General features: G+C 45.4%; 1 protein-coding gene across 1 annotated transcript in view; it reads left to right on the top strand.

The window, feature by feature from the left end:
• fat2 (FAT atypical cadherin 2) overlaps positions 1-24,014 on the top strand; it is a 91,095-nt gene that overhangs the window by 19,999 nt on the left and 47,082 nt on the right. The window contains exons 4-12 of the mRNA XM_084952778.1: positions 3,391-3,449; positions 4,861-5,172; positions 5,963-6,170; positions 12,515-12,654; positions 13,805-13,867; positions 14,520-14,732; positions 14,966-15,176; positions 16,151-19,818; positions 22,195-22,591. Coding sequence (XP_084808904.1) covers positions 3,391-3,449; positions 4,861-5,172; positions 5,963-6,170; positions 12,515-12,654; positions 13,805-13,867; positions 14,520-14,732; positions 14,966-15,176; positions 16,151-19,818; positions 22,195-22,591 — 5,271 coding nt within the window. The remainder of the gene's footprint in view (positions 1-3,390; positions 3,450-4,860; positions 5,173-5,962; positions 6,171-12,514; positions 12,655-13,804; positions 13,868-14,519; positions 14,733-14,965; positions 15,177-16,150; positions 19,819-22,194; positions 22,592-24,014) is intronic.

Genomic DNA, 24,014 nt, shown 5'->3' with positions numbered 1-24,014 from the left:
GCGTAACAAGCAAGCGAATAATGAAGAAAAACTGTTCTTGAAGTACAGAGAGAGAGAGCTGTGCATCGTGGTCAAAGCAAAACAGTAAAAGTAAGAGTGAATACATGACGATGTTTATGTGAAGCTAGTTTGGATCTTCTTTTGCTGCTGGTTCGGTCAATATTGTTTGGAGAGACATCAAACTAACAGCTTTAGAATCAGCGCATAAAGGGCGTGAACACAAAGCGCGGACCCGCCGACAGATCAGAATCAGCGAGCTGTCGGCTTTCAGCCCCGACTGTGAGAAAGGCGACATCTAACTGATTCGCGGGTTGCGCTGTGTGTTTAAGTCTTTGTGCAGAATCCGTGTTCCTGCTCTCATTTACTGTCTTAGCTGTTTGGTGGTTGTTGAAATTTTGTGAGGTTTCACCTGAGATTCTGGCATTTCGGGCAAAATAAATTTATATTAAAAAATCGTTTCAGGATTTTAATGAATCGATTTCACGTTATCCAAGCCAGAATCGATTTTAATCGATAAATCAATTATAAAAACCCACCCCTACTGTGGACCACATTTGTGCTGTTGGAGCTCTTGCTAATAGTTTTTACATTAAATCGCACAGGTCCAGTAAACATCAGAACAAAAGCTAAACAGGCTTTATGCTTTTTGACTTCGAGGTCTGCAACTGTTTTTTGTGGTTCACTGAAGTCCAAATCAACAGGAAACCTAGTTGCCAGTTTGTGGCCTCTAGAGCTCTGACCTCAGCTTCTTTCAGCTCATACGGGATGAACTGGACTCAAACTGGGACCTCATCTTCTGCCTTCAGTGCTCACTAACACTCCTGGAGCCATGTCGGAGCACAGGCTGTCATAGCTTAAATCAAACAGACTTTTAGGATGTGCTGACATCCTCTCTGACTTTTACTTGTAGACAGCAAACTGAGCTGTCCTTAAAATCCTTTGACAACAAAGAATCAAAGAAATATCGTGTACTAGCTTATATAGATTAGAAAAACGGCGTAAGTGGAGGGAGATCATGTTACCTGGAACCTGTTCCTCTTTGGAACATGACCCACCTTGTCTTACTGTTAACAAATGAACCTCCTATTAGTAATATGAGGGTGAAACCACTCGTGCCTTGACAGGATGAAAGTGACTCATGACCACAGCGCTGTGTCCGTTTCAGGCGAGAAGAATCGAGGAAGCTTCGTGCTTTAATGCAGAAATGCAAATGAAACATTGTCGTGCGTGTTTTGAGAAAAAGCATCTCGTTGTGGAACACTTCATAATGTGTTTGTTTGTTGACAAGGCCAGGCAAGTCAGGAATGTGCCCACTTCATTAGCATTTTGCAACAGCAAATTCCTCAAATGGCTGCAGGCTGTTGATGATTCAAAAAGTGATATGATGCGATTGTGTCTTTTATATACTTGATATACACAAAGCACTCACCAAGATGTATGATATTTTTCTTACTCTTAACAAATTTACATGAAAAAGCGTCCAAAACCTGAGACCAACTTTTATATGAAATCTGTCTCGGGTAGCACATTCTCAGTCTCAGAGCCTGAGACTGAATTATTACGTCTATTGAGACGGGAATGATACACAGTGTAAAGGAAGGATGTAGCCAAAAGCCCAGCTTTGAAGCCTTAATGTGTTTTGGCCATTGCCATGTTGGCTTTTTGGAGGCAGGAGTGACTGTATGTGGATGAGAGGTTGGAGTGCCAAGGCTCCACCGACCTTGTTATCAAGCTGAAACCACAAACTCAGTGGGAATATCACACAGACACAGATACCTGCTAATTACCCCTCAGTAGCATACAAACAAAAATTCTCAAACTTTTTTCTCATTGGCATTTCTGAAATAGTTCTCAGAAATTTGCGATGTCTGAATTAAAAAGCAAGTGAAACGAGTCCACGTTCAAAAAAGAAGAGACGTAAAAATGTGATGTGAATCCTGCGAAAAAGGAATGAACGGCCCCTGACGCAGAAACAGCTGTTTGTCCTCGTGTGGTTTTGACAGGCGTCCTGGATGGCTGAGTGAAAACAGGCGGTGGGGAGGGACGAGGCTTTAGCTGTGATTCCCACGTCTGCACTAATGACAGGAACACACTTTCTAACGTTCCCACCTGTCCCTCCCAGCAGGGCTTGTTTGCTCTGTCATAAAAGGACTCGATGATGCTCAGTGGGGCCTCTTTTGCTGCACTTACGACCCCCTCCTCTGTCTGCAGCTCCCACACCTCTTTTGGTTGGAGACACAGAGACTTGCATTTTCTCAGCCTGTTGCTGTGTGTCTAGGACGCTTCTCCCAGCAGCTGCAGACACTTAAACACGCTGATTCAGCAAACTGTCAGCCGCGGTTTCCCTCGCCGTGTCTGATAATCACCTGTCACACAGTTCAGAGGCCGACTGAGCTCAGGTGGATGCGGCGGAAGCATTTGATTGGCTGTGAGTGACCTCTCCTCCCACTGATGAGTCAGTGTTGTGCTCTGAGTGTAAGGTGACCCAAATTGCTAATTTCCAACTGTAGAGCGGCTTTGGATGACAAAATAGTGGTTTTGTCTTTCAACAGTAAATTCCACTGATCCTGTAATGTGACACAGGTGCTTCCCGTATCTCCCAGCCATGCTGAAGGTGATGCCCTCCCCTTATGAGCAGCCCCTCTATGCTTCTGTCTCCTGTTGGTTATTTTGAGTTTATGGGCCTCCAGTTTTTTCCTGTTCTGTCAGCATCAGTACCGACAGCTCCAGTTTCTGTGAGAAAACGATCGGGTCCGGACGCCCCAGCCTTTGTCTGGTGGCAGCGGGAAGGGCTCCAGCCCCCACCCCCACGACATTGAAGTGGAGAGCGGAAGGAAATGGAGGTTCTTTAATGTCTTCTGAAAGTTTATTCTTGATGTTAAACAATGCAACAAAAATGGATGCCGGTTTTTATTTAGACAAACAGAAGTCCTGATCTCCATGTAGGAGGCGACGTTTGCAAAGCTCCTCGATGCGATCTCTGTCGTGTTGAAGGCAGCTCTGCTTCAGAAGTTTATCACGCGATTCATCACTCGCTCTGTCCCTGTTTGATATCTGTATCAGTCTTTATTCAGGTCGACTTCACCTCAGCACTGCATCACACCGCCATCATCATCATCATCTTTTTTTTTAGCTGTTTGTTGTAATTTTTTATAGCGACATAAACAAACATTGAGTGACCCTCAAAAACAAAAACAACAGAAACAACATCAAGAGCTGTAAAATACAGTGTGTTTTCTTCTGTTACTACTCAGGGACACCCGCCCCCATTCCCAACCGCCACAACACACACACACACAAAAACTCCCAACTCTGTTTGTTTATGTGTAACCTGCCCTCTCACTTCCTGCTAACAGAACCTGTGTTTGGTGTGTGTGTTTGTGTTTGCAGGTGTTATCAGCACTGTCTCAGCTTTGGATCGAGAGGATAAACCGGAGCACAGTATTGAGGTGAGACTCTGACAAACAACATTTTCTCTTCCCGTCAGATCGATGCAGAAGCAGGAACACAAATCCGGCTCTGCTGTGAATCGCCGACGTTCCCATAAATCCAGAATACACAGCAGTGCTCGCTGCTTTACTGACACGGGTAACGAGCACCAAACGTGACGTCAGTGTGGAAGCTGCTCTTTTTTTAATGCTATAATTTTAGTGATCATTCAGTCAATCGCTGACCTGTGAGTCAGGAAATAGCACAACCCCCCACACATAACGATTTTTTCGAGGAAGTTTTCAGACGAACAAATAAAAGTGAAAAAGGTTTTTTTGCCCCGTCCGAATGTGTTGTGATCATTATTATTTATTTATTTCCAATATTTTTTTTTAAAGGCCAATAGTTCATCTTTTAGTGTGTCTCTGTTGGTTTGTGTTGTTGGCTCATGTTAAATATTTAAGATATATATGGTTAAAAAAAATAATGCATGGCATAAATGAACCATGTAACTAAGAGTGCATGAGGCTGAGAGCATGAAAACTGGAATTCTTCCTCAGGGAAACAAGCTTTACTTCAGTTGGAAGCTCCACTTTAAAACTTCCACAGAAATGGGAATCAGTGCACAGTCATTACATTTAATTATGTTGTTGTTATGTGGACAATCGGAGGTGTGTAATGAGATAAAAGCAGAAAGAAAAGGTATGTGACTGGTAACATTTAGATGCTGGTTCAGATATTTCGACATCAGAAAATCAAACCACATTTCTGGCTACCGACTAAAAGAAATGTATCTCAGCTGCTTGGAAATTAATCTTCCTTAACTGGTGTGACATTTCAGGACAGACCCAAAGTTTCAGAGATTTGAGCCGTCCATCTGAGACCATTTTTATTTTTTCTGATATTATCTATTCAAATCAGTTTTATGTATAGAGCTCCAAATTAGAACAACAGCCTTCTCAGCCTTCTCCATTTTTTTGTAATGATACTACAGAGAAAACAACAACAGGCAGATAACCCCCCTATGAGCAAGCGCTTTGGCGACAGCGGGAAGGAAAAACTCCCTTTTAACAGGAAGAAACCTCCAACAGAACCAGGCTCAGGGAGGGTCAGACGGGTTGGGTGTGAGGGGAGGAAGGTGGGACAAAGACAAGCTGAGGAAGAGAGCCAGAGATGAATAATAACTAATGATTAAATACAGACAGGTGCATGACCACGTGGAGAACATCTCCATCCCCAACCTCCCCCACTCCTAATAAAGGAAAACTCTTAGCAGCAACACAAAAATACCCCCGCCTCCAGCAATCTTTGCCTAGCTTTAAAACCCCAAGAAATTCATTTAGTGCTTTAAAATTAAGTCAAAGTAAATATAAAGATCAATCGTGCTTTTATTATTCTGATGTTGACCCTCCAACATTTTTTCACCTTCAGGTTATCGTGTCAGATAACGGATCTCCGGCTCTGAGCTCCACCGCCACCGTTGTGATCCAGGTTCTAGATGCCAACGACAACCCTCCCAAGTTCATGGAAAAACGTTTTGACGTCAAGCTGCCTGAACAGCGTCACGACGGTGGCAAACAGGAAGTCTGCAGGATACTCGCTCAGGATAACGACGAGGGCCCGAACGCGGCAGTAACCTACAGTCTGCAGGAAAACGTGGACGAGCAGTTTGAAATCGACCCAGTGACGGGCGTGGTCACATCGCACGGCGACTTCTTGCCCGAAAGCTACAATATTCTCACAGTAGGTGCTGCAGAAATTTTCACCACAGCAAGTTTACTTGTCCCGTCAACGTTTCATACGGCTGATGAATCTGAAGCTGTTACAAACCTGTTGTTAACGCAGCGTTTACTCAGTGGATGAATTTACTGCGTTTACGATTTTGGATCAAGCTCAATTTTTCCAGTGTTTTGTGATGCAAACAGATCTGACCAATCAGACCACTGCATTTGGCAATAAGTGCACTCACAATATGGAAATAGTAAAATAATCGCAGGTTACCTCTGCTCCGGCTCAGTCGGCTCTCTGAACGGATTCTTCCGTTTCCTCAGATGTGTTTGCACCTCTGACATCCTTAAATCAGGACGTCAGGATCTCATCATCGCTTTTTTTCACCGTCGTTATTTAAGGATTTTTTTTAAACACACTTGCGATTTGTGTCCCAAAAATTTGGAATTTCGTGTCTTTTTTATTTTTCAGAATGCGCTCGTTGTGCAACACCTTCAGTCTGTCAGCATCTATGTGTTGATCCTGACTCAGTCAGAGCGCCCCCTAGAGTCAAAATGACATAAGCAGTATGTGATTGTTATTGTATGTGGCACGACTGTTACCATAGTTACCATAGGTAACCAGTGAGTCCAGGCCTTCAGCTGTTAGTTCATCTGACGCGGCGACATGAGTGACGGTGTAATCGTCATTTTTGGTGAATCTCAAGAAAACATCTGGACGTGAGCTGGAAGTGTTTGCAGTTACCTGCTGGACTGGATGTGCAGGTGTGTCACAGCTTCCTGTTTAGTTTCTCTGTTTATTCCAGATTAAAGCTACAGACCAGGGCAGCCCGTCCTATTCATCCACCGCTCGACTCAACATCGAGTGGATCGCCCTCCCGCCTGCCTCTGCGGAACCAATCGTGTTTGTCGAGCCACACATAAACTTTGCTGTCATAGAAACAGACCGCGTCGCTCAGATGGTGGGCGTCATCTTGACAGAGCCGCATCGGGAGAAGTGGTTCGATATCGTGGGTGAGTGGAACCACACACACACACACACACACACACACACACACACACACACTCTCTGAGGTTTGACCTTTGATGGAAGCCGAGCGTCACACAAATTGCTGTAATGACCTCGAAAGTAAGACAAATGATGGGGAGAAGTGCTGGTCGCATTCACGCCTGCAGAGCGCCCACTTCCACAAAGAAAACAAATTAGAGGAATCACCTGCATCAGAGCTGGCTGAGCTCATAGTAATGATTCAGAGTTTCTCTGTCTCCGCTCCTCCCGCTAAACTCTGCGGCCAAGGAAATGATATTTGACGTTCGCCATATTTCCACTTAGCCCAGAGTGCTGACTCGGAGAGGGTGGCTCACAGCTAACAGGGTCTCATCATTTTACAATCAATCCTCGTGAGTTTCCAGATGAGCTGAAGAAGTGTGATTTTCTAAAGGTCAGCCAATGATAATGCAGCCCGCGCAGGACGAGAGCACTGGAGGAGGGAAATGTTTAGATGTTGGTGATTTATGTAATTTTCCTAAATGTGTCTGCTCGGCTTCAGCCAGAAGTGCCCCAGAAGTGTGTCGGCTTCACTGAAAGGCCGACATTCCCGCGCGACATAACTCGACCCGCATGAGCAGAAAAGTGAGCGAACGGGCTCATCGCTTGAAAAACTCAGAGTGACAGTCGAACTGAACCTGACTCAAGAGATCCAGTCACGATGTTTATTACTACAGTCACGTTATTGCAATAAAGAAAATTGATGCAGGCGTTTTTTTTACGTGAAAACATTTGATTGATAACTGAGGCACGGTGAACTGGTCCCAGAGCCGTGACCTGTGTTCGCTCAGCGAGATGAGAGACCCCGGAGCGAGGCATCTGTGGGATAATGTTTTCAGCTTCTCCCTCTTCTCTTGATCGCCGATGTTCAGGGTTTATTTCATCGATCAATACAAAGATTGCATGAATGATTCCAGCAGGTGGCGAGGTGTCAGCTCCAGTGTTGGCATGGCTTTTATCTCATGTGTGCGTTTGTCAGATGTTTGTGATGACACTGCAGCTGGATGTCATCACCAGGGGCCAGTGTTAGAGATGGTGTGGGGTCAGGTTTACGTCGTCGGTCCTTCAGATGAGCTGCTGCAGTGAGGACAGAAGTCAGAATGTAGAAAGATGTTCCTGGTGATTAAATCAAACAAAGTCTGTGCTTCTCAGTTTTCCCCCTCCTTTTGTGCTGGACTTCCACCAATCAGCAGCTTACTTTCAATTCAACCTGTGTGTTTTCTGTTTAAAAAATCCCAGGAGTTAGATGTGACTCAGTAGGACAGATTCATCCTCCCTTTTCTGATTCGTCAGTCATGTAATCAGTGAATCAACATGTGAAATTATGCTGTTACATACTGACATTTGCCTGGCGGCATCTCAGGCTTCTGTCTGTGCACAAGTGAAAAATCTGCAGTGCTTTCAGAAAACAGGTAGAAAAACTAGCAGCGGATAAATAATGCAAAAGGCTGGCGCTGCCTGAAGAGGGGGAAAGGATGGAGGAGAGGAAAAAAAAGGTCTTGGTGTCAGCGGTATCAGCAGGACGTTTCTCTCTGTGAGCAGGACACAGCAGAGCTCCTCTCATCACCTGCCAGATCCCCACTGCAGGGACAACTGGCCTTTCCTCCTCTGCCTCCTCCCTCCTCTCAGGAGGCCGCCACGGACAGCTTTACAGAAATCCATGAGAGGCATGACATCACATTCAAGTGGAAGTCATCGCTGGCTGTTCCCTTTGAGGCTTGCAGGAAAACACATCAGGGTTTTGCCAAGTGTTTCCTGCCAGGCGGGGCGACGCGTGCAGAGAAAGACCGAGCTTCCTCCTGCTCGGCTGGCTGCGCCGAGCTCGGTCTGAGCCAGAGCCCGGGCGTGACCCTGTGCGTCCCAGAGGAGGCGCTCGGGTCTGCTCATTCTCACATTTATTGTGATGGAGGAGCTTGTACGCACAAATTAAAATTGTAAGAGTCATTTTGTCTGAAAAAAACTGATAATCTTTATAATCTTCACCCTGTGCCTCCTCCTCCTGTGTTTGCAGGGTTCCATCTTCTTCTCTTATTTTACTGTTTGGCACATGGGTGCTGATATGTGATGGGACTCTCTCAGACAGATATCATCAGGTATTTATTCCTCTGATTTGCCCTCCCCCCATCAGATGTCTATCGCTGCGCTGTGTTAAGGGCCAAGTGGAAACGGCAGCAGTGGGATGTTGGATAGCAGGCGAGGAATGCAGCCCGGCTGTTTGTGGATGGATGTGGCGCCCTGCAGGTTCACAGGGCACTGATCTGAGAGCTGGGTCCTGGATCGGGTCCCAGCGGGTGCGTTAGGATGAGGCTCGAGCTTCTGTTCAGACAGAGTAGTTTATAAAATGTTTATCTCGAAAGGTGACATTTAACCCAAGACATGTTTCACTGATCAGGCTTAGGAGGAATGAAAAAAGAAAACCACATATGCAGTAAAAATCCAGTCATGTCATGTTAGAGGTTAAAGATGTGCTCACACAGCTGTTAGCGGCTTATTGTCGATGCTTTTGCAGGATTTAAGTCTGAAATAAATCGTGCACATGTGATTTACTACTTTGCTCCTGATGTGGTTTTAAGCTTTAAGCTACGAGTGTTCATTGTTTTTGGAGTGACAGACGTCATCAGAACAAGCTCAGGTCTTGCTCTGTCCTGCAGGTCTTCACCCTGAGCCCCACATGTTTCTGAGCACAGCTGATAATTTGGGCTGAAGTTGATGTGCAGTGTGGGCGGGAGGACGTGTCTGCAGGAGGTTGTTTTACAGCAAGCAGAGCGCTGTGCGCAGAGATGAAGGAAACTGTAGAGCACAAACAGCTCAGCAGTTCTCTGCAGGATCACGTCAGGTACACAAACTGAGACGTTTGCAGCAGTGAGATTACTTTAGTTTAAAGTCTGAATATGAACGTTAATAAAGACGTACAGCCAGCAGAGCGACAGCTTCATTTAGTGACAGTAACATCGGCAACACGCAGCTCGTTCTGGTCTTAAAACACCTGATTTTAATGCGTGTTGATGTTCATGAATGGAGGAACTCCTCACTGATGCCTTTGCTTCAGCGGCCTGCTGCTCACAGTCACGTGTTGGTGAGCTGTTGAACTTTAACTCTGCCGATAACGACGCTTCTCTCGCTGTGTGTTTGCGCGCTCCTGTAAGTCATGAATCTGATTTGCTGTATGTCTGCGGCGCCGCAGGAGTGAAGACAGTTCATCTTCGTTTTCTGACCCTCGGCCAGTGACTCGAGGCGTGCAGCAGGAGATGTGAGAAAATGAGCTTTTCCTGGTGGGGTAGCTGACCTGACCCCCTCTGCGGCGGCTCGGCCAGGTCAGGAGAACAAGGAAGCTGGCGGCCGAGTTGAGAAATGAAAACTTCCAGGTTTGTGCCTGGGAACAGTTAGACGGGGAAAGCGCAGCAGGACGTCTGTTGCCGGTCATGTTAACTCTTCCTCCTCGATTCGCCCTGAATAGGCGGTGGCTGCAGCTCTGCCGCAGTGCCCACAGGCAGTCATTACTCAGACATTTATATGGTGATGTAGGGATGACATATCAACTACCACTGAGGCCCTGCAGGACGTTCAGAAGCAGGCTTACCTGTCCAACACTTCACACCTGAAACACAGGAAAGGAAGACACGCAGAGACATTCGCATGTCAGGTGTTAAATCTTTGCTTTCTGAACAGAGAGGCAGGGCTCAGATGTAAGAAGCTCAGGTGTTACTCACCTGTCTGACATGCTACCCAGAATGCATGTGAAGTTTCAGCGCTGGTTTGTCTCCTCTACGTTACAGACATGAAACTGCTTCAATTCGTTTAGACCGATGGATTCATCGGTCTGAACAAGAGCAGATTTAGTCTTTAGTTTGCTCTTGGAGGGCTGGGGTGGGATTTGGGAGGTCTGCAGTACTAATGAGATATGAGGGCTCAAAATCCTAGAAAAAAAGCTTGGCCTTCTGGCCACTAGCACCTTGCCCTGGTCGACATTCACAGGTTATGTAGACGGAGATAAATTCCTGAGATGAAGCTCTTTTTCTTCTGTGGGTCATTCTTTTCTTAAAGAAGCCTCCAGTGTCCGCAGGGATCATATCATTTTTTTCCCTGGAGATGATCAGTAAAGTGAATTGCTTGACCCGATTATCTATCGATCAGGAACAAACGCCAATGAGAGACTGTGTGTGTGCGATGAAGAAGTAAAAAAGAACAAGAGGACATCGAAGGCTTAGTGCAAAAATAACACTGCACTGCCTCGGTCATCATTATACACAGTAATATCAGTGTGTGTGTGTGCGTGCATGCATGTGAAACGAGCATATCTTAATAAACACCATCTGGCTGAGCAGGCATGAGGCTTACCTTTCTCACGTACATCCACAGAACCTGCTGAGAAAGAGAGACAGAGAAGGAAGGAAGGATAAAAGGGAGGAAGTGTATGAAAAGAGCAATAAACAGATGGTGGGAGGGGCTCAGTGAGCAAATGCACAGGTACATCACTGTATGTGTCATAGTTCAGTGATTTGTGACAAAAAAGTCAAGAAAACTCATTGGATAACCACGGACAATGGGATTCAGGTGCACAGATTAGAAGGACAAACACGCTAAAGTTTCCTCTTCACCGCAGAGTAACCATCAATGCTACAGCTCATAAGGTTCATACAGAGTTAAAACCTTAAATATCTGGTCTGTGTTCCTCTGTAAAATCAAAAGATAAAGATGGGACTGAAGTGCAGTTTAGTAGCTTTTCACTCCAACTCAAAGAATGAGGCCCCAAAAGACATTAATACCAGTGAAGAACGCTGTCGTTAGGCTGAAAAAGGGCAAAATAAAACTCCTGGAGATACTCAAACTGAACGGTGTTGGTGTGAAAGCAGTCCAGTCTGAGAGGAATTTTATTCCCTTCAGCCTATTGTCAATGGCTATGCGTCTGTGACATCGAACACCAGGAGGAAGAGAGATGAAGGTTAATTACAGATGCCCCCTTACTGTTCTCGTGGTGCATGAAAAGATGGAAAGCTGTGATTGGTCACAGCTGTAGTGTGCCATATATCCGTGTCATATTCCAGCAATAATCAGCTGATTGTGTCCTTTTTACCCTGGGAGGGTGCTGCCATTGCCCGCAGGGTGGATGGGTGGAGGTACACCTACTAAAAGTCTTTTTGATGGGTTTGAAGTTTTCGGACAAGTTTTCTGAAAGTCTTGTGGACACGATATCTCAAGAAATAGGTGACCTAGTGTTTTCAGATTTGGCTGTAGCTCATTAGGTGCAGCAATGCATCAGTTCATTGGTGCGTCCAACCCTGGCTGCTTCAGTTTGCCTGCCAAAGTATCCTGGGGCGAGATTGTGAACCCTGAGTTGTATGTGAGTGTTAGATAGAAAGAACAAAGTGCTTCTGTGAATGAGGCAAGCTTGGAGTGCTGCGGTGGAGTAGAGAAGCACATAAGAACCCTCCTTTTACTGTTTACCGAACCAGAGGTGATACTACAAAGTAATCAACTGGGAATACTTGGAATGGTGTTATTTGAGCAACACATTATCCTTCTAGCTTCGTGATTATGATGAGGAAATGGTTTCACAATCCTATCTTTGTTATAAACAGACACACAGTGTTTCAGCCTCTAATCCTTTATCTGTAAGTGAGACTGAACTCTGTGGATCATATTTCATGCCTCAGACCATGAGCCACTGCAGCACATCCAGCTGTTTTCCGGCGTGGACGCGAGAGCAGACGAACCAGTTTCTGCTCTGTTTGAACTTGAAACAAGCTTCAGTTTAAGCAAACCAAAGGTCACCATCAAAGGGGAGCGATGCATCGGAGAGGTTCACATGAGCAATCGTTGCTTTAATATCGAACTGCATGCTCCTCCACAAATCCAACATCTACCGCTGCTGTTGACAGGAAACAAACAGAGATCTCGGACAAGTGGTGCAGACAGGTGAGTGGCTCAGTGGACCAATAAGAAGCCGTCACAGAGTTGTGCTGTGGACTCTGGTATGAGTCTGTGTGTCCCGCCTTACCAGCGCAAGAGTGTCTGACACACATTTGTTTCAAGTAGAAAGTCATGTGACCCGGTCTGCACGCTGCCTCAGTGTGGGTCACATGATGTCATCATAATGGTGATATCATAATGGTTCATAACTGGCTGTATGTGTAATTACATGTAAATGAAAAGCAGCAGCACCGACCCTGAATGCCCCCCCTAGAAATCATTGTTAACACAGATTACAAAGTGAATCTGTGTTAACAATGCCAACCAGCATCACCGTGGCAACCCGTCACAATCAGCCTAACTGGTAATAACTCAAACCTGTCCCCCTCTCGTCTCTCAGGTGGGGATGAGGAAAAAGACTTTGACATCCAGAAAAACACTGGGAGGCTCTCCATCGCCCGCCAGCTCGATGCGGCCCGGCGCTCCATCTACAACCTGACGGTGCGGGTCACAGACGGGCACCACAGCGCCATTACACAGGTTAGGAACACGAGTGTCTTCTTCTTCACTAACAAACAGATGTTAGTGTTGGTGTGTGGACACAGGAGATGAGATGGTGAATAAAAAAAAGGTTGTTCCACTCATTACCAACGGCTGGAGGGCAGAATTCGATTGTTTTTACCTGCCTGTGTTTGAAACAAGTGACGAGCTTTGTCTTTTCTGTTTACTGCTATTAGATATTTATATAGTTTGATGTTTAGCGTCAGGAAATCCTGCGACTAAATCTGCCTCACCGCACTCACATCACACATTTGGAAGCTGTTTGCAAGAAAGAGATAATGAGGCCAGCTAATTATTAGGCTCAGTTAGGCCTACAAAGTTTTTAGTTTCATTATAATTATAAAAGTATACTGTTAAAAAGTTACACTTCGAAACACATCAGATCTCAACAGCTTCTGCTGAATATCTGTACTGAGGAACCAAAGGAGCCACATCAATCAGCTTACAGAATTCACCCCAAACATCACATGTGGGTGTTTTTGGGGGTTGTCTCCTTGTTACCCCTGGTCTTAATTTCATTAACACCCAGTTTAACAGCCCCCTCTGATACCTGATGCTGTACTTTGTGAGGAACATGCCACTTTTGGCTGATACTGAATTAACAGTTTGGGTCTGCCGTTTATTTAAAGGGTCAGTTCATCTCATTTAGTCTTCTAAAAATAATCCTTGTCTGTTAAGGAGGCACTTCACACAAATGGAGTCTGGGCTGACTCACAGTGACAGTAACTCACAGCTGTTTTTCATTTAATGAGACAAATAAAGCACTGAGACAACGAGCCACTTTTCATGTGAATTTATAGATTTCTGTGTTTGTGAAGCCACAGTTTAAACCACTTGTTTAGTCGAACTTAAACAAATACATCAAAGCGTCCAAACGTCATTTTCTCCCTGTTTCTGACATCAGAGGAAACAAACGGCGTGTCTGATGGCAGCACGCTGTGGCAGCAACACATACAAACATCCTACAACTCCATTTGTGCCTTCATTTTCAGTCTCAGGGTTGCTGTAGAATCTAACTCAAGATCCTGCGGGCAGTCACAGATCAGCCGTTTTGAAGCTTGACCTTTCACATTTGATATTGTTCATGCTGAGAATCCATTTTCTCAAACCCTGTGTGTCCCAACTGCAGGTCTACGTCCAGGTGCTGAACATCAATGAGCATCGGCCCGTCTTCCTGGAGCCGCTGTACGAGGTGAGAGACACGACAGCCCGCTTGCATGTTCTACAAAAAACTGTGCTTTGTTGTGTATCTGACGGACAAACACCAAACCAGTTCCACATCACTGCTTTCCGCTTTCTCCCTTCTCATTCTCCGTTGCCGCCATGCTTTTTTGGCCATGTGCGTATGAAAACAAAGGCACTGCGTATGCGCGTTTTACCCATCTTCTATCGCGATATTACATTTTCTTATCGTTGCCTAACATTGTACCGGTATTACCATGAACAGTATAATATGGCCCAGCCCTAATGAGAATAGATTCAAGCATACTGGAACCAGTTAGCGTTTGGAGTCCTGATGATGACGTCAGAAAGTCACGTGAACATTTTGAAATGTGTTTAAAATACTTATTCTGTGAGTTTGGATGAAATTTCATCCAATCTGTGGTTTTGGCCCAACAGTGATGGCCCAACTTGCATTTACTTTACATTTTATTTTAGTGTGTTTAAAAAACTCTCACTGCGCTGAATATTTGTTCCTACTGACTAAAATGTCAGGCTTCTCTGGATTCGCTCGATAATAGCTGGTTATGAAGTCTCACAGTAAAATGTTTTGGAAGTCCTCTTTCTCTCAGTTGTTTGTCGGTCACAGTAATCAGCCTCCAAATGTTCTCTGTGGGTTTAAGGTGAGGGTTCCTGAGGACACCTCCCCATGGAAGGACATCCTACAGATCAGCGCTCAGGATGGTGACACCAACAGCAAGCTGGTTTACTCCATCCACAGCAGCCTCCACCCGGACAGCACCAAGCTCTTCCACCTGGACCCGAAGAGCGGAGTGCTGGTGATGACGGAGGAGCTGGACTACGAGAAGATCGCCGTTCATACGCTCACCGTCATGGTATTGAAAACTGCTGATTTATTACCACAAACGTGTTTATGGAAGAAGAAACTCAGATTGTGTTTTCCATAATGTCTAACAGTGTGAACTTTGAATGCTGATGTTATTAGAATAATAAGAAAATAATCTCTTCGTCTGATCAGAACAGTAAAGTAAGACTTTTATTTGTCTTTATTCAACCCTTCAGTTTCTTTGTTCCTCCAGCAGTTCATTATCTCCTCGCTCGTCCGCAGGTGCGGGACCAGGGGATACCAGTGAAGAGGAACTTTGCAAAGGTGGTGGTTCACGTGGAGGACTGCAACGACCACTCGCCGGCTTTCCTCAGCCCTCGCTATGAGGTCGGTGTCTCTAACCTGGCCCACGCGGGCACCGAGGTCCTCCGGGTCAAGGCCCTAGACAAGGACATGGGAAGCAACGCCCACATCAGCTACTCGCTGCACTCTGGTGAGCAGGCCTCTCTTTTTATTCATGGTGCTCCCTTTTCTCATTTTGAAAGCTGGAAGCCTCTGAGTGTCAGACACTTGAAGCGAAAGGTTTAAGGGTACAGCGAGATATCCGAGAGAGCGTCTCGGGCATTCACAGCTGCAATTCCTCCTCTTCGATCTTTTCTTACCTCACAGCTGAAGCCTGCTCTCGGCCTGCTCTGTAGGTTTTTTCCTGATGCTTATCGTGTGTGTTCAGAGCGGTTATGTTCAGAGCATGGTGCTCGACCCGAGTTGCTGCAGTGAAATACTTTATGCCTGCTCGCTGTGTTTCAGACAGCAGAGAACATCCATCTTTACAAGTGTTCTGTCTCAGATTCAGCTTTCAACACTTCTTTTGTCTTTAAAAAAATGGGCACTGGGCAAGACAAAAGTCTCCCAGAGGAGCTTCTCCTGCTTAAATCACTGCAGCAGATCCAAGAAAATCCCTCTTTAATTCAAATTCTTTGAAAATCTTCCTAAAAGTAGATCGTGGAAACAAACAAAGGTAATTTCACATTGAATACTTTAGCTGTTGTTCGCCCACCTGTTTTTGAAACAGAGGAGTTTATATGAGAGAAGTGTGTTCAATATCTTGATATCTAGATTGATAACAGTCTTAAATTTGTTAAACCTGAATGGCTTTTCCTTTTTTCCTGAGTTTCTAATAATGATCATTTGGATCTGAGTACATCATGGTCATCTCAGGCAAACTGCTCCGTTTAAGAGGAACAGCCAATCAGAAGAAAACTTTCTTAAAGAGGAAGGGGCTAAAAGATCTTGTTTCAGACAGAGGATGAACTGTTTCAGATAAAGAACATCATTTTGAAAGCTCAGTAATAAAAGGCATGGAGCTGATTTGATTTTTTGGATTGGCAACAATGAAAGGTATTTTTGAGGTATTTTACCAGTGGGATATTTTTTTTGTGTCAAACTTCCTTTTCTGTGTCCCTGCAGGTAACATCGACAGCGTTTTCAACATAGATCCAGACTTGGGATCCATAAGCGTCTCCAAATCTTTGGATCTGCAGCCTCAGGACCTGTTCCACCTGACTGTGAAGGCCACAGATCAGGGTTTTCCTCAGCGCAGCGACCTCTGCTCTGTCCACATCCACGTCCGGGTCTCTGAACAAACCCCACCCACTTTCCTCTCAGATGATTACCTGACGGAGATCAGCGAGCTGAGCGCCATTGGTACTCCCGTTGTCACCGTGTCAGCCTCGAGCCCAGCTGCGGTGCATTATGAGATAGAAAGCGGTAACCGGAACGGAACATTTTACATCAACTCCTACACGGGGTTGATTTCCACACAGGGGCGCCTCGATTATGAGACCTGCGATTCGTACAAGCTGAGAGTTACAGCTTCCACCACAGCTGGAGCCGTGTCCAGGACGGTCGTTCACATCTACGTGGTTGATGAGAATGATAACGCTCCTGTGTTTGAGCAGAGGGAGTACCAGGGGCAAATAGGTGAGTCCGCTCACATAAACAGCATGGTGATGGGAGAAAGAAACACCCCCCTGGTCATTCGGGCCTCGGATTCAGATCGAGATTCAAATTCCTTGCTGACTTATCAAATCCTTGAACCACAGGCCCTGAAAGTCTTTAGAATAGACTCGAGTATGGGGACCATCTCCTTAATTTCACTGCTGGACTTTGAAACCAAGGCTGAGTATCACTTCACGGTACAGGTGAAGGACTCAGGGGAGCCATCGCTGTATGCGGCAGAGCCGGCCAAGGTCACTGTTCGCATCCTGGACCTGAATGACTGCCCACCACAATTCACTGCCTCTGTGTATGAGTCATCCATCATCCTCCCAGCTGTCAGAGATGCAGAGGTGGTGTGCATCACAGCTCATGATGCTGACTCGACAGTGTCATACAGCATCACCGAGGGAAATCTTCATAATGCCTTTTCAATTCACCCCAATACCGGACTCATCACTGTGAACAACGTGTCTGACTTCAGGCCATTTTATCAGCTGCGTGTCAAAGCCTTTGACGGCCTCTACAGAGATTTAGCTATTGTCAACGTAAGCGTAACAAACCTAACGGAGAGTGACCTCAGATATGAGCACAAAGTCTATTCAGCGAGCGTTTCTGAAAACATAAAGACTGTCAAAACTTTAGCAGCGCTCAAAGTCACAGGATGCTTTTTAAACGAACCTCTTTTATACTCTGTCCTAAACCCAGCAGGCAGGTTCACAATCTGCCCAACAGCAGGCCTACTCGAAACCACAGGAGTCCCTTTTGACCGGGAAGAACAAGACGTTTATGACGTTGTGGTTAAAGTGCAGGACATGAGAACCCCACCGAGAACAGCCATCACCAAGGTCAAGGTTTTCATAGATGATGTCAATGACAACTTGCCACAGTTTTTAAACTTGCCTTTTTCAATGATGATTTCCGAAGACGCGGAACCAGGAGATGTTTTGTATCAAGTGACCGCCATCGACAGAGATCTGGGAGAAAACGGAGCCATCGTGTACAATCTGGAGGAAGACTATGGCCTCTTCAGAATAGATCCAGACATTGGCGACGTGTCCCTTCAAAGACCTCTGGATTTTAATGCCCTGAATAAGTACGTACTAACGGTGTCAGCTATAGATGAGGGCGAGCCCAGTCACAGCACCATGGCTCAGCTCAGCATTCAGGTGAGGAATCGAACCAATCCAGTCTTCCAGACTCTTCTGTATCCGCTAAAAGTCCCTGAAGATGTGCCTCCATTCACCACCATCCTGCACGTCCAGGCGAGGAACCCCGAGGGTTACAGGCTCATCTACAATCTTGAAGAGGAAAACGCTTCAAAACACTTTCACATTGATTTCAAAACTGGTGTGCTGACAGTCACCAACCCCCTCGACTATGAGAGCCAGACCATGCATGTGCTGACAGTCAGAGCTACTGACTCAGTGACCGGAGCTTTCTCAGAGGCCTCGATTGAAATAGAAGTGGAGGATGTCAATGATAATGCCCCGGTTTTCTCTAAGCTAATGCACAATGTGAATATCGCGGAGGGGCTCCCAGTTGACACCTCTGTGATCAAGCTTTCTGCCTCTGATAAAGACTCTGGTAGAAATAAAGATTTGACCTTCCACATGGTGAAAACACACGGAGATGAGAGTGATTTCTTTAAAATAAACTCTCAGACTGGGTTGATTGTTACAAAACAGGTGCTGGATTATGAAAGCAGGAAACATTTTAATTTAAAAATCAAAGCCACAGACAATGGGACCATCCCTCTCAGCAGCGAGACTTTTGTGACTATAAATGTCACCGATGTCAACGATAACCCTCCGGACTTTGACAGCTCCCGGTATAAAGCCACACTTGATGAAATGGCAAAGTGTGGCCACATTGTCATCAAAATCCAGGCTTCAGACCCCGACACTGGTGACCTGAATAACCTCAAGTACAAAATTCTCTCAGGGAATGAAGGCCGGTACTTCAATATAAACGAATCCTCGGGTATCATCTCCTTTTCTAATGTCTGCAGGAGGAATCTCGATCCTCACTATAACCTGACTGTGGCGGTTTCTGATGGCGTGTTTCAGAAAACTGCCCCCGTCAGTATCGATATGATAAACAGCAACAGGCACAATCCATACTTCAAGCAGAGCGTCTATGAAGCAGAGCTGGCCGAAAATGCAGAGGCGGGAACTCGCGTGATCCGGCTAGCTGCCATCGACCCAGATGATGGGCCGTACGGTAGCGTTGACTACACCATCATAAACAAACTTGCTGATGAGAAATTTGCAATCAGCAAAGATGGGCAGATTGTCACAACTCAGCCACTGGACAGAGAAAACCCCTCCCAGAGGGTCATAGCAATCAAAGTCATGGCTAAAGATGGAGGTGGTAAAGTGGCGTTTTGCACTGTCAAGATTATCCTTACAGATGAGAATGATAACGTACCGCAGTTCAAAGCATCTGAATACCAGGTTTCAATCCAGTCGACAGTTAATAAAGGCTCCCCAGTCATTCAAATCATGGCTTATGACGCAGATGATGGCAAAAATGCAGACGTCACCTACCTGGTGGATGAAGCGGAAGAAGTGACCGAAGACATTATTGAGATAAACCCTTTCACCGGAGTTGTGAGTGTCAAAGAGAGCCTTGTGGGCATGGAGAACAAGATCTTCAACTTCAAAGTCAAGGCTCGTGATGGCAGCCTTCCTTTTTATAACTCCACAGTCCCCGTCCAGGTGAAGGTTGTTCCGCCAGAGGTTCCTCTTCCGAAGTTCTCCGAGCCACTTTACACCTTCTCGGCTGCAGAGGACATTCCCATAGGGACGGAAATCGGCGCTGTGAGGGCGGACTCCGACATGCCCCTCATTTACAGCCTGGTGAATGGGAACACCGTTGAAAGCAACAAAGACAAAGTGTTCAGCTTGGACCAGGAAAGTGGAACTTTGTTGTTGCAGAAGAGCATTGACCATGAAAAGACAAAGTGGTACCAGATAGATGTGATTGCCCAGGGGAATCACAACGGGACGGACGTGGCATCTTTGGTTTCTGTCAGCATCCAAGTCCAGGATGTCAACGACAACCAGCCAGTGTTTGATGCAAGTCCATACAGAGCTTTCCTGGCTGAAAACATGCCTGCTGGAACCACTGTTATTCAGGTGAGACACAGGAAGCTTCATTTGATACCCGTCATGGTTTAAGCAAAGTGTGTATAAAAGTCTGAACTGTTATACACACTGAAAAATGCACTATAAACTCGCCCATCCACTCTAGTTACCAGACTGCAGTGTATTATATGTTCTGTCTGAGAAAGGACTGTTTCCTCTGATATCCTTGGGTAAACAGGGAGTTTCCAGCAGGGATTTTCCTTACCTGTTTTTGTAGCAGATCAACATTAGGTTGCTGAGGATGGTCTTACACCCAACGAAGCTGCTTTAGGCGGAAATATTTACCGAAGGTTCAGGAAAGTTAGACTCTGCTTTCAGTGCAACAACTGCATCAATGCATGTATAAATATATTCCACACATGTAGCAATTAAAATTTAATACTCCTTCTTCCAGCTGCTCTCACAGCGGATCATTTTCAGATTTCATACTATTCATCTATTTAAACTAGCCCTTTCAATACATTATTGAAAAATGTAAGGGAAACATCACCTGTGATTTTTGGGCGTAGAGCAGACTGAGTAGAAATGGTGTCATTATTGGTTTGCTCTTTCAATAATAGAGTTGAGCAGCCCAAGAGATTTTAAAGCCACTGGAGTCAAGACAAAGCCGAGGCTTTGTTCTCAATTTTTACAGAGGATGACATTTAGGCACGGATGCAAGACTATCACACTTTGGATACCTTGGGTTATCTTACTTTCCCAGGACTTCTACAGTGTGGAAATCCAAATAATACACCATGTACTGGAGCAACTGCCCCCTCTAAGAAACAACCAGGACAGGAGTTTGTGAGAATCAAAGTTCCTTAAACTGTTCAACACACAAATGAATCCATGATGTGTTTAGGCTGGTTCATAAGTTCAGAGAAAAGCAGTTGGTGCTTCAAATATAACACATACAACATAGTAAACATGGAGTATTTTTCTACTGGCAGTGCCAAAAAATGCACATTAGCATAGATTCAGATACCTGCTAATCAGTGTTCATTACATCCAAATAAAATGCGAGAATTTCACTGTGCACCAAGCCTGGAGCTCAGACAGAGTACAGTAACCTCCCCACAGACATACCATTGGTCAGATAATGTCATTGAAAAGGCTCCATCAGCACAAAAACATGGTCCAGAGGTCTAGTTCAGGCAGACAGCTAGCTGTTACAACTGCGTGTGTCACCTGTCAGTCAAAGGGGATGTCCAAATTCATAGGTTGCATGAAGCCGCATTTGTACGCCGATTACCTCACAGTGACGCGACGAAGGCTGTCCAAATTTGTAGACTCCTCCAAATGCGGCCGACAAATGCGTCCTCCTTTTCCCCAGATTTGAGGATGGGTCGGGTGTATCCTTCGTGGCCCAACCTATCCCTGTGCTATGACGTTTTCAGAAATGTCTGTTACCCACCAGATTGATAGCTAGCCGGCTCATTAGAGCCGTTGAAAACAGCGGACTCCCGGCACATCGTTTTCAAACCCCCACGGTCTTTCGCTACTCAGGTTAACCATGATATACAGGTCACTTAGATAACTTAAAAATGTTATTGTTTGGGTATTTTCCGTGTTTTATTTGTTTCTGAGTAAATCGGTTTGGCTGAGATTAAAGTTATAGTTTTCACACAGCTGAATAAACATCAAACAGAAAACGGATTAAACAGAAGTGTGAGATGGTTGAGAATTTACGCCAGTGTCCTGTTATATTTTAGATAGCAAGGAGCAGACAGCTGAGTTGATTAAACTACACCGAGACAGCTCGTGACACAAATCTGAAGGCTACACCGTCCAATTTCACAGCTGCTCACTTCTGGGCTACACGGCCTTCGGGGGACCTAGCCCACATAGACTGCATCCTCCTGAGGCTGGGTCCTCAGGAGGATGCAGCCTATGAATTTGGACACGACTAAAGAGGCCATGCCCCTAATAATGCAGACAGTAAGCCTTAATCCAATTTAATCAGGTCAGTTATAGAATAATTTTCCCCCCGTGTTGTGGTGGGAGAAATTATCTATAGAGACCATTATAGTTTGAGCATCAGACTGTAAACATGTTTATTCCAACATGGGAGTCTGTGGGACTGGATCATCTGCTGGATGCCAGAGAAACTGCAGGTTTTGGCACTTCGGGTGTCAGTTTTTTTCAGTTACATCAAAAGAAGCTGATTTGGAGTTTACAGTAGCTGTGATGACAGGTAAACTCAGTGCATACCTCTGAAAATGCTGAATTATGGATGTTTCCCTGGTTTTCTGTTTATTTAAGCATTAGCTTAGCTTAGTGAAATCCTGCAGCAGTGCGTGAGCTAAAGAAACACCTGGATTCTGCAACAGCATCCCATGTTCAGATACAGTCTCAGCACAACTCTCTGCACGTATCCACCTTTAGGTAACGGCCAACGACCCGGACACAGACACCAACGGTGTGGTGACCTACACCTTGGAGCCGCTGCCCGATGACACTGCGTTGGACATTACTGAGGTGTTCTCCATCGACGGGGAGAGCGGCTGGATCACCACGCTGCGGGAGACCGACTGCGAGGCGACCAGGGTGTACAGGTTCAACGTCGTCGCCACTGACCACGGCGGCAACGCAAAACTGTCATCCAGCGTCCTGGTGGAGGTGATGGTGACGGACGAGAACGACAACCCGCCAAAGTTCACAGAGGAAGTGTACCGCGGCTCAGTGGTGGAGAACAGCACTCCCTACGAACCCATTGTCTACATGACGACCACGGACGCTGATGTGTCGTTGGAGAACCGCCTCATCACGTGTTACATCACAGGTGTGTTCATGGGTGTGTGTGTTCGTAGATTTGAGCCTGTTTGTTTTGCTCTTGCGTGTCTGGGCATTACGTTTGTGTGCGTGTGTCAGCAGTGTTGTTTTGTCCGTGTTTGCGTGTTTATCAGCGTCCCGTCGAAAGAGTGGCCGCTCTGTTACGAAGACGTTAATGAGGTGAAATGAGTTATGTGTTAATCACCCCCAGCAGAGAGTTAATATTATTGAGCCTCAGATTAATCGCACTGCACTGCCAGCTAACGAGGGGAGAATACCAACAGGTTGCCCTGCAGCTAACAACAAAACAAAGCCTCGAATTAATGCAAATCCTGTTTTCCCCCAGACAGTTAAACCGTTCTAAAGGAGCTCTCTGTCACACTGCGGTTTTCCTAACAGACGAGTATTTGCTTTGGAATAATTTATAATAGAAGGTTTGTCTGATGCTGACATTTGCTCTGCTCTATGAAGCGAAAACAGAAACAAAGCCTGCCCACCTCTGCTGTGATTGATGGGAGGATTTTACTCCCATCACCATAAGACGATTTTCTATTCTGTTTGTTTTTTCCTCCTATATTTAATTCCTTTAACTTTGCAATTACACAAACATTCACATTGTTGTTCTGGGGGCTGTTTGAGACGCTTCACGCTGTAAAAATGCTAATCTGGCTCCCAGTGAAGGCAGCAAAAGCCATAAAGAACGTCCTGTGTAATGAGGACATGACTTCAGCGTCCTCAGCAGCAGTGCAGACTCTCAGCTTTAGTTCAAGCAGGTTAACTAAATACTAACTGTTCAGGAGTGACAGAGTTCCTCCCTCTTTATTGTAAAATCATTTTAAATGTTAGGAATTTTTTCCCCCTGCAGTCTCTCTCATGAACACCTCGAAGAATACCCCATTCCTCTGTGTTGAGATGCTCTCAGGTTGCTTTTGCAGTTTACTTTGGGTAATTATCATCTGTTCTGCTGTGAAGCTGTGCAGAAGTCTGTACACGTCACACTTCATCCTGCTGTTTCTATTAGCAGTGAGATCATCATAAATCACCAGAGAGCCAGCTCCACTGCAGCCATACAGGCCCAGGCCATAACACCGCCTCCGCCATGTTAGACAGAGGATTTGGATGCATGCACTTTTCTCTCCATCATTCTGCTTCATCTTCATCCTCTTTTCATCTGTCCAAAGAGTTTTACCAGTACTAAATAATAAAAATAAAAAATATATAATGAAAAGAAGAACGATATAGAGCAAACCTTTCTTCACTTCTGTTTCTTTAAAAAAAAGTGACAAAAATATGAGTTGGTGCTGAATTTCTGCCAAAATAGTGCACAGATTATTTTCCAAATACAGAAACAAAAACATCAGAAGATTAATTTAAACTCTTTATTAGTCAGCTGTGTGGAAACCAGTGTTGGGTAAGTTACTTTAAATTAGTAA

Source organism: Perissodus microlepis, chromosome 2 (assembly GCF_051167445.1).
Source record: "Perissodus microlepis isolate ML-2025 ecotype Zambia chromosome 2, ASM5116744v1, whole genome shotgun sequence".
Classification (NCBI taxonomy): domain Eukaryota; kingdom Metazoa; phylum Chordata; class Actinopteri; order Cichliformes; family Cichlidae; genus Perissodus; species Perissodus microlepis.
Note: the sequence above shows the minus strand (reverse complement) of the source record. Positions and strands in the feature narration are given on the sequence as shown.